The sequence below is a fragment of the Lepidothrix coronata genome, unplaced genomic scaffold, assembly GCF_001604755.1.
Source record: "Lepidothrix coronata isolate B3197 unplaced genomic scaffold, Lepidothrix_coronata-1.0 Scaffold66, whole genome shotgun sequence".
Classification (NCBI taxonomy): Eukaryota; Metazoa; Chordata; class Aves; order Passeriformes; family Pipridae; genus Lepidothrix; species Lepidothrix coronata.
In genome coordinates, this window is record NW_016690246.1 from 2,838,987 (window position 1) to 2,856,927 (window position 17,941).

The following is a 17,941-nucleotide window of genomic DNA, read 5'->3' on the forward strand; positions in this document are numbered from 1 at the left end:
TTTGCATAAAAATCCTGCATTTATAACAGAAAAAATTAAGTGTAGGATTCTTTCCTACTATTAGTGAAGCATATGCATATGCCTGGTTTTTTTCTGAAATAAGTAATAGCAATTCTTTGAAATACTATTCTTTGAACAGAATTCTCTGGAGCTCTGTGGACAGTTCATTAGGTAGTAGAATTGAAAGAACGAGTTGTATCTGACTACAAGATCTACTACGCCAGCCTGAAATTGCAGACTCATGCAAGCATTCAAGAGAGAGCTGTTACTGCTAAGCTACCCCACTGCAAGCTTAATAACAAATGTATGTTTACTGTGACTCAGAGCACAGTATGACCCCCTGCCCTTCAACGAAAGAAAGAAAATAAATAAAATGAAGACAAGAATATCTCTTTGACATTTCCAATCGGACATTCTTTGCTTGTAATCTTGCAAGAATATTGTCAGCCTTGTAACACTCAACTCACTCAACCCTTCTATATCATGCAGCTGAGCAAAGCTCAAATGCATTTTTGTGTATTAGTGTGGCATATTAAAAAACGCAGCCAGTGACAACTGCAAACCTGTTTCTCGATACTTCTGTATTGGGGTTGTGCGGGAGAAAACAGTAGAACAAGTAGGGAAAGTCATAAAGAAGTAAAATGAGAAGCGAAAATCTCACTGGTAAGGCCCAGAACACATTGAAATTTACGGCAATATAAAGGAAGAATGAAAGTGGGCATCTCCTACTGTCATCCTTCTACTTCTGAGGTGGATGATATGTCATAGTACAGTACACAACAATGTGCATAAAGTAACATATCATGTTACATAAACATACAGAATGATGAATAGCTGTTTTCTTGCTTTGCTTTCTCTTCAGAGAAAATAAAACAACATTATCTGCTTTAACAGCTTCCCAGATCTCAATAAGACTGCCCAGGGAAGTAGACCATATATCATCTACACACACCATTTATTACCAGAATTTAGTCTATGCAAGGAAGAAAAGATGATTCTTGGGCAGCATTAATCTTTATGATTGTTTTTTTCTGATAGACATTACCATTTAGACAAAATTGCTGACAAATCTTGAAAACAAAATTTCAGTTTATTTGTTCATTTTTTCTGTTTAATATCAGAAGGCATAACTGCAAAGCAATCAAATTAAACACTCATTTTCCGTTTCATTGTATAGCTTTTAAAAATAAAATTATACTGAAATCTGAACAAAACATGCTTCAGAAGTATAATACAGAAGTTTGTACAAAAAACTGTAATGCAATTTCCCTCTGTCTCAATTCATAATGAAACTGTCAGTTGTCAAAAGTTCTAAAGAAAGAGAAAATCCAAGTTTCATTTAGGGTTAACCTAATACTTGAAAGACTTTAGTTCTTTGTCACACGGGCTATGTGACTGAGTCAGTGGCTTCAAGTACAGTTGGATGATAACAAGAATTCAACTTAAAATAGTTACTAACCTTCACCCTCAAACTATTGGCTCCATAATAGATAGTATAATCCTACATAATTTAAAGCACCATGAAGAATAGATACATTCAGAAAGGGCATATAGTTATACAAGACACATTTATAAGATAACTTCAAATATCTCTGCATTCTGCTCCTACTGGTACTTAGGTAGCATGCAAAAGTAGTTACTACCAAAAGAGATGTATCACCCCTGCAGATAAAATATTAAAGTTCATAACAGAGTTTTTAGAAGACTTTAAGAACTTTGAACAGGAGAAACTGAGGAGTGGGGGAAGGGAAAGGATTCCTGAGGATAAAAAACAGTGAATAGGAAGAATAGAAAGATACAGTCAAAATTCAGCACTGGAAAAGGCTGATAAACACATGCTCTAGAAATGTCTACTAGGGTTTGATTTGGATAACACAATGCTCTCTGAAAGGAGAGGGAGAGTATTGAACAGAAAGAAAATAGTATAAAATTATTTGAAATAAAAAAGAGCAGAGGGAGAAGACAGAGTACTCACAAAGCTAGATAAACACATATGTCATAGAAAAATATTGACTATTGACAAATACAAGGGAGCACAGACTGGCAGGAATACCTGGAATTGTTCACACACATCATTAAGTTCTAAATCAGCTGTAGCCATTTGTTAATAAACTTTGAGTGTCAGAACAGATTGCTTTTGGAAATAATTTGCTTGCTACCCAGCAGCCAACAGAAAAAGCTTACAATTTGTCAGGATGTATAAAGAGTGGGGCTGAGAATAAAAATGAGATTACAATGACACTACATAAATCAATAGTAAGGCTTTGCTTGGAGTGTTCAGTCATGACTATACACCTTAACAGAGATATAAATGCAATAAGGGATCCAGAAACTGACAACAGACACCATTAAATGACAATTACTTCATATCTTCTAACCCACCATTAAGATAAATAAGAAGGCACACTATGAAGGAGATTAACTGGATTCTCCTATATACCATTTGTAGCATCCAAACAAGAAGACATTTAATGAGAGAGGTTAAAACGATAATAAGAAATTATAACGGATATAAGTTTTCATGCTTCAGGAAATCTAAGCATCAACCACTAAATACCTGGGGTTACAGAATACTCCTTGGATAGGTAATTCGGTCAGTGAATAAGTAAGATTGTGATATCTTTCCCTTCCATATACTGAAGCCACCACTGGAGACGAGGTATTGACTCACAGTGTTTGACTCTGACAGTTCCAGAGCTTCATTGTTTTAACTGCAGCCACAGATCACAAAAGAGCTGATACTAAGAGTATATTGCTAATATCAATCGTAAGGCATTTCTCTCACATGATTTTTAAAAGCTATAATTCTCTAGGTAGAAAGCAAAGCTGCAAAAAATGCTAAACATTTAAAAATACTAGAAACCATTTGAAGACGCAGACAGACAAGCGAAATTTTCTCAGCAAACTCAAGAGCCTCAAGAATTTGTGTGTACCTTCTTAATGTGAATGAGACTACTGATCATAGACCAGCAAAGACCCTGAGATTAGCTCATCTGATTAGAGCATGGTGTTAATAATCAAGGTTGTGGGTTTGATCCCTGCATGGGCCATTCACTTAAGAGTTGGACTTGATCCTTGTGGGTCCTTTCCAACTCAGAATATTCTGTGAAATCAGAAACAGTTCTTCCTGACAGGAGCATAACTAAGACTACCATTTAAATGCTGTGAGCCCTTTGACATATTAACAAAAGAACCACGTAAATACAGCCCAAGCCTACGCCACCATGCTCTATCCTGTCACGTTTACTCAGATGGTGTCTTCAAATACAGGTTGTCCTTACAAAAGTCTGTGCATGGTGGGAAAGCAAAACCACTAAGTGCTCTGTTGGCAAAGTTCACTCACATGGACTCTGATCAAAGCTGGGCCATAGTCTGTCTATGATCCCTGATTACAGCTGAACTCACATCATTTGCACCACTACAAAAGGTGCTTGGCTGAACCTCATGTGAAAACAAGTTTTCTGCAGAAATGACAGTAACAGAAGTTTATGTAAAACATAGAGGACAGAGGACTCATTTCTAAATAAAGGAGGGGAAAAAAATCTCACTTATGGCAGAATCTGTGAAGATCCTGGAACTTATTATTAACTCATTTATTGTTTTTTTTAACCAATTAAGCACAACCACCATAGAAAATAAGCTGTCAATTTATTTTCCACAGTCCTCTGTCTTGCACCACAATAAAATTATAATGCAAAAACCAAACAGGGGTAGCTTTATACAGACTGCAAATCATATTGTGTGTCCTCAATGCTTTCCCTTATAGTATCCCCCTCACAAATACTTTTACTTAACACAAGAATATCCACTGGGATTAACTCTGTTAAAATCCACCTCCTCTTAATGGAAATCTGGTCATAAACAACTAGAATGACTACATTTTGATTCAGACATTTCCTAACTTTGCTTTCACAGGAGTTTTTTAATTATGTATGAATTGTTTGCTCTGGGACTTCTTCTAGCAAAAGAGAATCACAGAATCTATGAGAAACCACAGGCTCAATGATAATACACACTAATACACAGAACAGCAGCACTTGAGAAATTTCCTTCCTGTCATCACCTTAAAACCTACATACTTATCCTGCTTTTTATTTCAGAAATTCAGTAACAGTTTATACAGACAGAAAAAAATTCTTACAATCCTATATGTATCAAGCATAGTATAGACTACAGTTTAAGTAGTGATTTCTAAATTTGGCCCAACATTTTGTAGCGAACTTCCTTTTAGAAAGATTTCCCTTAATCAAATAAATATACCAATATCTCTTAGTATATTTATAATGCTTTTCCACCCCTAATATTAAAAAGTACACCTTACATCTTATTTGAAATGGTTTCCTGACTATAAACAGTGACTATAAACTGACTTCAGTTTATAGACACTGAAACTCGTAATCCCCAACCACTCCTGCAAAGAGCTCCGCATTTGAAAAACCAGCTTTCATCATGAAAATGCTTATTCATTATGAACATCACACAGTATATTTCAACAAAAATACTTCTGTCGAATCTAATTTTTAATCTAATAAGATTGCTTTTTTAAAATTAGCATCAACACATTTATAATTTTGTTTGTATTTTTACATTTAAAAAACTTAAACTAGATATCTTTCCTGGACATCTTTATTATTCTTTGAATTTGTGTTCACAACCAACAGTGTTCAGATGAAGTAAAAAGAAAAAAAAAATCATAGTCCAATGACTTCTGTAGTACTTACAGTATTGTAACTTGCGAGCTTTCTACAGAATGCTTAAAAACCGCCTCAGATAACTGATGGATGAAGAAACCCTTCAAGAGCTGTTAAAGTCACAACAATTTCTGGAGGGTCAGAGAGCATACCAAGATGGTATTCTTACTGCTCCAAGACACCTCCCTAAAACTATAGAGAAAACAAGTAATTATAGCTAAAAAACATCATATTGATTAGCACCACTGAGAGAAATGAAAATGGTCCTTTATTATAAATCCCTAGAAATTACACTGTTCTTTATCAGGTACTAATTGGCACAAATATTAAAAACTGCTGGAATAATTGTCAAGCTTTTGCAATATTAATACACTTACCATCTGATTTTGTAATTTTTCAAACGTTACTTTGAAGCTCCAATAGCCAATTATATCATGTTATTATTAATTACAGCTTGCAGCTTGAAATACAGTGCTATCAATAGAGTTTAGCCACATAAATATAGAAGTAAAACTTAAAATTGAATTAAACTGTTTACCCTTTGTGAGGGTATGTTAGAATATTATTAGTTGCGAAAATTAATTTGTTAAGCTTGAAAACAACCTTTAAAGGAGACTTATCTTTGGGGAAAAGGTTACATTTCAGGTACTGTATTTCTTCCACCTTCATGTTGCAAGACTTTTTAATCTTCTATTAAATAACACCTTGGGGTTTGGAGAGAAATCTATTCATCATCTTACTTTACAAAATACAAAAATCTTTAGATTTGTATTGAACATATACAAGGATTACTGCAGGAAATTTGAACTAATCTTAACAGCAATCCATCCTATTTCTAAATTATCAATGACTAGTCTAAGTGGAAAGGTTACATCCCTTAAGTTTTATTTTCCTGCTCAAACCTCCCTCACCACTTCCCAATAAGTTTTCACTTTATCCATTGAAAATTTTAGAAGTTCAAAAGTTTTTAAAGGTAATTCTGCCTCTCTGGAGACATTCAAAACCCACCTGAACTCATTCCTGTGTAACCCGCTCTAGGCAACCCTGCCTTGGCAGGGGAGTTGGACTGGATGATCTCTAGAGGTCCCTTCCAACCCTAACTATTCTGTGATTCTGTAAGAAGAAATCGAATAATTTGGAGAAAAACAGAGGTACAATGCACAGCTGTAAACACAGTAAAAGAACTGACAAGAGACAAATATGATTTAAGAACTATATCAAAGAAATGCCACAGGCCATTTCCTGTGTACACCAAATATAGGTACCTATGTTGAAGTCTGAAACAATTTAAATAAAGCTACTACAGCCTTCATTCAGCATATGTATTCATTATAATTAAGTATATAGTTTTCAATGTCACTGTCATGATAAAATATTATGAAATGTCATAAAGTAACTGTGTTAACTCCTCAGAAAAATGCTGTTAACTGCAATATATCAGTATAAAAGGAGTAAGTAAAACTACAGACCACTGTTCCTAAAAACAGGTATTCAAGGGCATACAATAAGTACATCATTCTCTTCTGGAGAAAAGCTACCATGAAGTTATGTCATTTTGCCTCAGTCAAAGATCTGGTCCTAAATGCACTTTGCTGTCTTCTTTAAAGCTCTGGCAAGACACACAAAATCAACTTACAAGCAAAAAGGGGCAAGCAACACTGAAGTTTCTCACCTATTCTTGATGATCAGCTCAGTTCCCTGCCTTTATCATTTTTGCCTCCTCTTCTAATACTTCCATAAGAGTTTCACTGCTAGTACCTATCAGCAGTTGACCAACAGTGGCTAAAAAAATCTGTCATATAGCATTTCATCTATTATTTGTAGATTTGTTGCCCTTTCTAGTACAAACATTGCACTAACTGAACAAGTATTCTGAACCTAAAGAGATTTGTCTGAACCAAATGCTTTTGTATTTTGAATAAAAAAAGAAAGCAAAAGCATCCCCTGATTTTATCTCTAATGGTACTTTCTTTTGGTTTCTAATAACAGAGGGAATGAACCATTAAAAGAAAGTCAGATTAGAGACTTTCCAACATTTATTTTGTCAAAGATAATTAACAGCAAAGTAAATAGACGATGAGTATATAGCATGACAGTTTAATGAGGACTTAGTAAAATGTGTTTTCTTTTTTTCCCTGTTTTAGTTTCTATTGCTGAGTCAAGTTACAGTTTACTGAAAGTCTTAAGCAATTTACATTAATTCATTCCTTTGGTCAATGTATCAAAATTATTTGATGATAATGTCAAAATTATTACAGTAATATCATTGATTAACTTTTTATAGGGAGTAAAAAATTCTATAAATTTTAATCATTGTGTTCAAACAATAATGCATGGAAGAATGAGTTGGAATAAGCACCATTCCCTAATCTCCTTCCAATCATTGTCATGTAAAATTTTAATTTCCAGCTATGCATTGTTGTAGACAGGATCTTTGTCATTAAAATGAGAGGAGATTTTGATACATAATATATTTGGTGACATGTCAGGGTGGCAACACTTTGACCTTTTCAGTATTTGACTTTTCATTTGGGAGCCTGTTACTTATCAAGAAATAGAAGTTGAACAGAGGGTAAATCAAACTGCAAATTAGAGGGAGTCAAGCTCACAACAAAAATTATACTAAATTATAAGTACATGAAATTAATCTCTATTTTAAACATATGTAAAACTCAACCCCTTTCTGAACTCTCAACTTTATAAAACCACAAAAAAATAAACAAAAAACCCCAAGCTTTTCTGTTTATATTTTCAAATCTGTTTTCTCATGTCCTCTCGTGCACTGATTTTTTCAGAAATGAATATATCAATATCTTTCACATCCTTTCTTCATTTTTTTTTTTTTTTGCTTTTCATTATGGTTATCTTCACATTCTTTTTGCTTCCAGTCATTGGCTACTTATATTAGATAGGATCTGAGTAAAATACTCAGCAAAGAGTTGAGCTGTCCTATTCATTTGCATACCAGCTGCACAAGGGGAGCAGTGTCCTAATTAGGTTCTCTTAACACACAGTTTATTAACACAGAGCTGGTAACTTTTGCTGTTGTGTGCAGTCTTACACTGTATGATGATTTTTACAAACCTACGTAAACTCTATAGTCTCAGACCTCATAGTTAGATGCTATCCAAACTTTCCATTTTAAAAGCATTTCCAGTCCTATGGTTCAGGTGAAAAGTCTGAGGACAGAGAACAAGAGGATCAGGCTGAAAGGGACATTAAGAAATCATTCAATCCACCTCCCAGCCCCAAGGAAGAGCTAACTGCACTTACATAATCACTGGGCAGGTGTTTGTCTAATGCATTCTCCCAGATCCTTTGCATTGGAGGTTACAAAATGTCCCCAAGCAAGCCAGTATAATGCTTTGTCTTAAATATTAAAAGGGGCTTTCTCTAAATCTAGATAGAATCACGCTAGAGACTAATTCCATTACTTCTGTTTACATACACTGTATTTGGATGAACAAGTGTCCTCTATCTTTCCGTAAAAGCCTAACTGAAAGCACCTTTTCCATCACCTTCCCTTCTTAGTCAACTCTTCTTTAGGCTAACCCCCTTGCTCAGTTATGAGCAAGAGGTTCCACAATTGACAGGAAAATTGGAGGATTACTCAAATTATTTTACAGATAGTATGCCCATCTGCATGTTCCATTTAAACAAGAGGAATATAGACAGGTTATAATTTACTATCATTCTCCCATCATTTTTTTAAATAGTATTTTCCGACCAGTCCATCTGAATTCCTCATTGTTCAGATCCTTTTTGCTGAAGCACAATGCCTTGTATGTGTCACTTAAGTTTTTACTTTTCCAGACTGTCTTCAGATTTGGACCCTAAGAGTATCTTCCAATACACTCCTAGTCCTTCTGAGGAAGGAAGATTTTACAGTATTCCTCATTACAAGTCCATCTGGGTTAAACATGGAAATATTATATATTACCTGAGCCAGGATAAACTGTCAAATAACACACAACTCATTCTTTCATTTAAACAGAAATCTCAGAAAAGTTTTCTAAATAGGTCTGCATCCAGTCTATGATATTTTCACCTAGATTCCCAAATTTGCTCAGGAGAATATTGTATGTGACAGTTGAGATAGCACTACAAAATTCTAGAGACATGACACATCCTCTGCTTTGTCTTCAGCTACAAGCTATTATCCTGTCAAAGAAAATTATTAGATGGCTTTGACAGTATTTGTTCCTGACAATTCTGCACTGGCTATCAATCTTGTCCCTGTGGTTACATATGATTTACCTGATTATTTACTTGAACATTTCTCTAGAAAATAAAAATTACTTGTCTGTCCTGCCTCCCTCTGCCTTCCTTCTTTAGAACCATTAGATTTCCTGGTCCCCACAATAGTTGGTAAGTTACTGTGAGCACAGAGGTTGCCAAAATCAAGTGTTCTAGTAGAAAACATAAATCACAAGGTGAGAGGGGGGAAGATAAATCAAACCACAAATCATGATTTATTGCACTTCTTAGTATTACACAGATCTTGTAATGTTTAGGACACCCATTCATGATTGTAACTGCTTTGGATTCATAATCCTGTTAAAAATATTTATTTAATCCTATTCATGTAAATTATTTATCAAATGACAATGGTCTTTTTTATTCTAGGATCCCTCTGACATAAACTCAAGTCATTGTTGAATCATAGGTGTTGTTTTTGCACCCCTTGGAAGATGTCTCATATTCCTGGAAATGGGAAACAGTAAAAAGTCCTAAACACTCTATTTCATTTGTTTGCTTTCAGAACTCAGTAGAACTAGCTGTGTTGCAGATTGTTTCAAGAAAAAGTGATTTTTCAGCCAATAAACTACTCAGCGAGGGTCTGGGGAAGCCAATCCATTTGCAATAAACAAACCATCTCTGAGATATGAACTGTGAAAAAATTATCCATGCCTTAGTCAGCTTTGTCTCTCCCATGAAGACACCTAGGACCTGACAGTACTGGTTAGAAACTAGAAAAGGAGTATTTAGTGGTTAAACTACCAAGCATATTATATACATGGGTTTCCTAGTGGCATGAATCACTGTGGTGTTGTCCTACTGCCAGATTGTTGTGAGTAATCATTTACCTTTATGATTCAAGCATAAGTACTTGAAACACACATGCGCCTTCCTGTACGATTGCGATGGTCTTTGTATTCACATGCAGTCATTGAAAGTGGGAGATACTATCATATTTTCTCACCCAACCTGATTCAAAAGAACCAGTTTTCATATGTACATGCCCTGAAAGTCAAATCCGGTAGATTAATCTGGGCTTTCTGAGGAAGGACAGGAAGACTGTCTGCAGGGTTTTTTTGGTGTGTCATTTAACACTGCACTTAGTGAAAGACCAATTCCACCCTCTTTTAAACCACCTGCTACTCATCATCTTATTACTTGCTATCCAAAACCTTCTGCTCCTGAGAAACAGCCATTTTCTTCAGGCCAGAAATAACTATAGTATGACAAAAATAAAAAAACCAAAAGGATCAAAGGAACCTAAATATACTTCTCATCATAATGCCTGTATTTGTACGGTACATTTCATCATGAAAGAAAAACAGCAAAGTTATGTCTTTTATTTCAGAGGATTTTTTTGTTGTTTTAAAAATCTACCAAAATTAAACCCCCTAGATTTATCAGTGCTGGAACATGGAAAAAGCTCTTACTGGATTACAATTTTCTTAAGCTAAATCACATCTCCTCAAATCTGGTTGTAATTCAGCTGGTGGTTGCTTTTTGCCCCTAACTCATCAAGGAACTCCTCTTTTCCAGAAGGGGCAAGAGACACACATTTTTTGCCTGTCTTCTTAAATTACTGCCAGAACTATCACCTTGGCAGATGTGCGAGAAGCAAAATCACCCACTTGAGTCCAGGTAACACAGCCATGGGTGTTCTGATCACACTGCATAGACCCAAGCAGAACTCAGTGATGTTCTGCAACTCAGCAGCTGTAAATACAAAACCTGGTAAAGATGCACTCACCAATTTCTCTGGAGATCTGGGTGAACGCCTCCACACCACTCTCTCCATAGTTGCCTTCAGAAGCCAGCGTCGAGACGTAGTTCCACCCAAGGGCTGTCACGATGTCCACCATGGCCTGTGCTTGGTAGGAGTCCGGTGGGACGACTCGAGAGAAGTAGTCATACCTGGTGTTATCGCTCAGTTCTGGAGCTGTAGATGCATAGCTGATTTGAGGTATCTGCAAATAGAATGACAAGTCATTCAAACTAATCTAGTAGCATTTTACACTATATACTTCTATGTTTGAAAGGCTCAAAATAGATTATGCACAGGCATTGTGCAGAACCAAGTGTTTTGTTTTAATTATATCAGGTGATCAGAAAGCGTCTCAGATTTTGTATGTCAGTCAAGCCTTATTGTATAACACTCTCACCAAGAAATAATGAATTCAGTCTTGCTCCAGATGTCATGATTCTTGACATGTAAGTGTTACAACTTCTCTTTTGATCCTGGCTCTGATAGAAATAAGTGAAGAAAAAAAAAGGGGAGGGGGAAGGAGGAAATCTTACTGCTACTACAGAAGATGAAAAGGTCAGTTATTATGACTGCGATTCTTAAAAATGCTACATTTACTTTCAACAAGTAAAATGTGGATTATTTCCATTTCATTGTTTTCTTTACTTATGTGCATGCACATGTGTGTTCCCATTTTATTACCATTTTTAAATCTTTCTCTTGATTTTTCAAGATTTCTCTAGATTTTTCATATTCCAGTTTTAATATGGCATTGTACATTCTTTAAGAATATGAAGGCTATGTGTTTAATAGCAAAAGCTATTTGATGAAAAAAAAAAAACTAAAAAAATTACCTGTATATGACATACATATAGAGGAGGAGAAAGCTTACAAGGATGGTAAACTTTGTAGAAAACACCTCGATATTCTTAGCAGAAACAAACCTAAGTAACTGAAATACATTTTAAAATACATTTTTAGTCTCTTAGAAAAAAAAACGAAAAAACAACTAGGGCAGTTTTCTGGTAACTCTTGTCTTAAATAAATGGTTCAGCGATGTCCAGAAAAAACTGTCTGTAAGAAATACTCAATTATTATGAAGCATATTTTGGTGTAAGAAAATTAAATTAACATTTATGCTAACTTAAAAGGGGAATTATTTTCTCTTTCAAAATGGTAAAACTGATGAAATAGTCATTAGCTTGAAATGAAAAATATTGCATTGCATTTGTGATCTATATTAACAATATGTGCTAAATTCATGTCTCACAAAACATGAAATAATCTTCGAGAAATCAGTCTGAATGGAGTTACTAAATTGACTCTGCTGAGAGCCAAATTTAGCACCTCAGGCAACAGGTGATCTTGTAAATGCTCACTGTCCTATTAGATGCTATAGTATAAGGTTTCAGTCCAACCACTACATCCAGTACAGTGTTTCCTCGTCAGTACAAACTAAAAAAGGGATTTGGGGCATATGTAAGGGATTCAAAGAGTCCGGTCATTAACCATACCTGCAGAGACAGTGTAGACTATTATAGCCTGAAAAAACAGTTTGTTGCCTTAGGAGTGGCAAAATCACTGCTCAGTCAGAAACAAACAAAATAAACTCTTATGTATCTTGGCTGTATTCTTCTTCAACAAATTTTCTACACATGGAAAAGCCTCAGAATAAGTAATCTGAAATGTTTTTATAATAACGACCAGAGAGAACAGGAAAAAAAGGAGAGAGAAGATCACAGAAAAAGTTATATTTTGTGGAAATCAATATTCCTAACATAGCAAAGATATGCCAGGTAAAAATAAAGGATAAATTGTTCTTACAAAACTTGTCTTGTATAAATTCCCTTTCTTTCACAAAGTGTTTGAAACATCTTTATCTCTTTCAAGACAAGAGATTTTTGGCATGTAATAACACAATTATGCATATTTAAAGCACATATCTTTCCCTTTCTAAACTTCCTCTATTACTCTCTAAACCAGTCAATTTTGTTACATATGGAAAAAAATAAAGACATCTTTTGTGATTTTGCCCATTTTACTCCTTGGTGTTTCACAAATACTATGGCATCATTGCTGAAAGTTACTTCATCAATAATGTCAATAAAATCAGCACCAGTAACAAATCTTTTAGATGGACACTTTGGCATTGAATATCTTGAAGCCCAGACCACAGACTTATATCCATTAACTTTTTCAGTTCCCATTTCTCTTCAGGTATCAGATGAATAACAAATCCTAGGTATGTTCTTGTAGGAGAGTCGTTGGTTCAACCACAGCAATGAGACATTTCAGATCAATAAAGATATTATATGTACTATGAATATCACTTATCTGGGGGCTTGGAATATGCAGAAAAGAGATGCTACTTTCCTACTTTTCAGCTCTTTGCAGTTCAACTTCTTCCCTAGAGTTATTTATAATAACAGTAGAAGAAAACAGAAGGTGAATGCAGTCCAAAACCAATACCCTGGAATCTCTGGGCACAGCAGTATGCTTAAACCACCACTGTTTTGTAACTTCTGCCAACTTTTCAATAATAGGAAAGAACAATACACCACGTAAAAGTAGGGAGTAAGACACTCTCTAAATAGCAAGCCAACCCTAAGTCTTGAGGAAAAAAGGATTCTTGCAATGAAATATGTAATTATTTTCCTTATTTCTTTTTGTATATATCCCTCATGGTTATAACCAACACAACATTCAAGAATTTTCTCCCCAGAATTGCAGTTCTCCCACCCAGAAGTGCCTCATTGATTTCTTTTTTTAAAAGTATTTTATGCAAAACAAACAGAAACTTCCTTTCTTGCCTGCTTTTAAATGTATATTTCTATACAGGGTAGCTCTGAAAAATAGCTTTAAAATTTGAGGATTTGGGGTAGCTACACAGGAAGTGAAAAGACTCAGAATGATACTCAAAGAAATTGTTTGGCATGAAGACATTGTTTGGATTTAGTGGTTTAATAATCCATGAATAAAAAATATATACATTAAAATGTAACAACTCTAGTTATGGACTGTAAGTTTAATAAAGCATTTTACATGACCCCAAGTACATTTTACAAGATAGAGCATAATGCTGCCTAAGCAAGGGAAGTGTTATGCTCTATCAATTCAGTAATATGTGTTTTTAAAACTCCCTAAATACAGACTGTATTTATACTTTAAGTTCCACTGGCCCCTTGAGACATAAATTTGCATTTTGAAAGAGACCTGTAAAGGAGTTTTATATTTCTCATTTTAGATTTCTCAGTCTCAGTTTTCTAAATTAAATACCATACTAGTAACATTTACACTGTACCTAAGTGATATATATCACTGTTAATAGTGTATTTCCTTCTCCTTTGGGGAAAAGAAAATCAATTATATAACCACATTTGAATCAGTTCTCGCACAACAGCTGTCACATTAACTGACAATTGCTAAAAGCATTCCTGTTTGAATGCTCATTGATACAATTTTTCTGTTCTTTCCTACCCTATGGTTTGGCCACTTCCTCGCATTAACCTATAAGCTGCTGATAAACTCTCAACTTCTAGTGGGTGACAGACTTGAACTCTCTGAAATTATTATACAGAGGAATTCATAGAAACCTTATTTTTATTACTTTTAAACCTTAAGCTATCTATTTAAAAACAAAAAATCCTAGTGTAATTTTTTGAAGCAATATCTTGCTTTAGTTACATACCGGTGTTAATCCTGATACATACTGAACCACTGCTGAAACTACCAGTGATCCCTCATTACTTTAATCTAAGTCAGTGGTGGCTTCATCTCATTCTATTATTCAGTCACTGGCATAAAAAAAAAAGATTCTGCATGCTTAAAAAATAAAATAATTTGGATAAAAAACCAAACAAATAAAGAAACAAACAAACAAAAAACCCCCAAAACAAAACAAAAAAAAACCTGCTAAGCAGAGCACCTAATCCGTCAAGACACATTCAAACCAAAATCTACAGTAAAGAAGAGTCTGTTTTTCCTGGATTTTTCTATATAAATCTATCTGATGTAAAATCTGTCTCTAAAATATCCACTTCCTAAAGAATTAGAGAAGATGGAGCAGGTACTTTCAGAACTGACTGTCCACAAGCGTGACTGTGGCAGCTCTTCAAAGGGGGAACTACATCTGTACAAGGTATCCACCAGGCATTATTACAAAACGGACTTGTACTCTCTTATGGAGGTGTGGACAACTTCAGGAGTGCCAAAGGCAGGTAATGTAACTTTTGATTTCTTCCAGCCAAGTGGTAAACCACTTTCAGTTCCTCTTACACTGAAAACAAAAGCCACCCACTGTTCCTGAATTCAGGACTATTCATAGAGGAGCATTACCGTGGATCTGTTTGATGGGTCCAATGCTGGATCCAAACCCAAAAACATAGAAGAGTTGAACTGAGGATGGCAGAGGAAGCAATGTGACCTAGTTGTGCCCTTCCAGTAGAGTGTCTTCACTACGGAAGCCATCTCTTAGTAGGCTTTCTTTTCAATTACATGCTGTCCAAGTTTTGGGCAAAAGTTCAAACCCTTTTTATTGAGCTTTTAAATCCATTTGCATGCTACATTTGTCAATGTAAAGCATCAGCTGGACATTTCAAATGCCAACTTCCTTTATTTAGTCTTTCAGCTGAAAATATGATTTAGGAACAGAACAGCAGACGGTGAAATGAGCTAAGCTCATAAGAAAAAAGACCTGGGAAAGGAATCACCAATAATTTTGAACATTACAAATTGTGAGTTATACGCACAGCAGTAACTGTGCTGTACAGTCACACAGAGTAATGGGCTTAAATTACTCACATCTTCAGTTTCACTACCCACTCAGTCCTATCACCATTAACTTCAACATATCAACTAGTATCTTATTTCTCTTTTCTATTCTCTAATCACTAAGCAATCATTTTTTAGGAATATTAGCAATAGCACATTAAAAATAGTAATAATTGCAGCTAAAAAATTGCAGTCAATAAACTTTAAGTTAATGATTGCTCAATATCAACTGGCATTTTACCACCAACTAATAAAGCTTGCAAAGGAGTAAAAGTACTTGAAATAAAATTTAACTGTGGAAACATGTTTTGAACTTGATGGTTTTTTGAATTTTAAATGTCTATTATTAATCATTAATGGCCCTCTCTTTTCAAGATTTTTATTCCCTTTTCTGTATAACAAGAAAGAGTTCTTTTTGAGTACAAAAAATTCACAGCAGTGAAATGAATCCTCAGGGCCTAGATATTGAACAGTTACCGGAGGAGAGCTGAGGTCACCATACTTTAGCTATTAGTGACATTTGTAAATCCCATCAGCCAGAACACCACCTTAGTCTGCTTTCACTTCTGAAAAATGTGTCAGTCTGCAGCACCGTAATGCCAAAGTCATTCAGGAAGGACATTCAAGATTCAAAAGAGTTTGATGAAGCTTAATAATATCTTATTCTATATCAAACAATACTAAAAATGTCCTTTTTTGTACTAATTATAGGAGGAAATGTAATGCATCCTGGAACTGTCCATTTCGGTCCACTGACAATAAAGAGAGACTGGGAGATTAATTCAACTGTTCTATACGCACCACATAGAACAATACTGTAAACAGCTACGTCTTCCATCAAATCTCACAGTCCCACTCATTTTGGCTACACATGGCTATTAAGGCATCTTATGTTTAACTACCTTCTACAGTGTCTTCATCCTTCCACCTGTGACAAAAACTGGATAGGTCACTCATGCATCATGAGGACCTCATTTCATTCATTTCAGAATAAACCAACATCAAATCACCCCATGAAAATGTAACACATTAAGATTCAGTAATGCTTTTGGAGATGTGAGATGCCCCATTCAATGCTCAGAGAGGATGAACAGGGTGATACTTTGCCAACTCCAGCAGCTACAAACTACCTCTGCTAGCGCTGATGTCATGGAAAAGTTTCAACATATGAAGTTTTCTGATTCAGCCTCTTTCTGCGGATTTTAGCATGAGGAGGAGCAACCTACAATAATACATCTTCACAGTAGATATATTCATGTATTCACTTATATTTTAAACACGGGCAATTCTAAGCTATATTTATTTAGATGAATAAACTTGATGCTCTTTATGTTAAGTACACTCAGCTACAGTATTTATCATGTGTCCAGCATTCATGTTGTTCAGGAATTACCACAGATTTCCATCTCCCCCCAAAAATATGTTCACATCAGCTAGAGCAAAGGCAAGAAAAAACAGATATGCTTTTGAACCAGATGAATACAATTTAAAATGCATTTAGTTCAAAAAAAGTTTAGTAGAATTTAAAAGCTTTGGAAACTGAAAGAACAAAAGTATAATCTGAAAGCTGTCATTAGCTGATTTCACTTGGTAGGCAGGATTTTTTTTAAACCCATTTGAATTATACCAAGTCATTCTATTTGCAGTAAATATCATAGCAGTTTCTGTCAAGGATGCTTGCAATTCATACACCTAATGATGAGGAGGTAATGATAGATTCCTTTAAATCTTTTGAAAGTTCCCTATATGTTTGGATGGGTTTTGTGTAAAGATATGGGTTTTGTGGCAAAATGCAGCACAGTTATCACTATTTTTTGCCCAAAAACACAGGGACAGAAGTGATCCATAAGACCTAAATGCTTCTGATCTGGGATGGGTAAACTATGTTATTCTTTCTTTTCTCTTCCATTAGTCTTTTGCTGGCTTTACTTGTTTTGCCAGTTACCTTCTGAAGACATATTCCTGAACAGAACACAACTTCAACTATCTGCACTGATCTTTCATGAAAAGACATAACTGAGAATCAATGCAGCTCCATTTGTTGCCAACAATCATCTGGCATATGAATCTGGTATGTGAAAAATTGTACATACAGATGCAATTACTAGCCCTGTGAAAATATCGAGGTAAAATCAAATATGCAAATCCTCTCTCATTATTTTCTCTTATTTTTTTTTCACCACTACAAACACACTAATTATCTATCATACTTATTTCTGAGGTTGTTGCTGGTCGTCAAATGGACTAGCAACTACAGTACTCTGAATAAACTGAATTACCCTAGAAAAAGTCATTTTTTCTAGTTAATACATGTAATTGCATAGTATCAGATTATGGGCTGAAAAACTATTAAATCTCCATTGCATTGCATTCTATCCTCACTTGCCAGAAAGCGTCTTTCACAAAGTCTAATGAGATATGCTACAGCAAGCATATTTCGGTTTATGACCTCCTCTGCTGCCCTTGTAGAACGGGATGCAACAAATAAAAAATGTGTATA

General features: G+C 35.0%; 1 protein-coding gene across 5 annotated transcripts in view; it reads right to left on the reverse strand.

Moving 5' to 3' along the window:
* Positions 1–17,941, reverse strand: part of GRM8 (glutamate metabotropic receptor 8) — a 335,277-nt gene that overhangs the window by 259,403 nt on the left and 57,933 nt on the right. For all 5 annotated transcript variants that reach the window (XM_017818222.1, XM_017818227.1, XM_017818225.1 and 2 more), the window contains one exon: positions 10,678–10,894. In XM_017818222.1, coding sequence (XP_017673711.1) covers positions 10,678–10,894 — 217 coding nt within the window. The remainder of the gene's footprint in view (positions 1–10,677; positions 10,895–17,941) is intronic.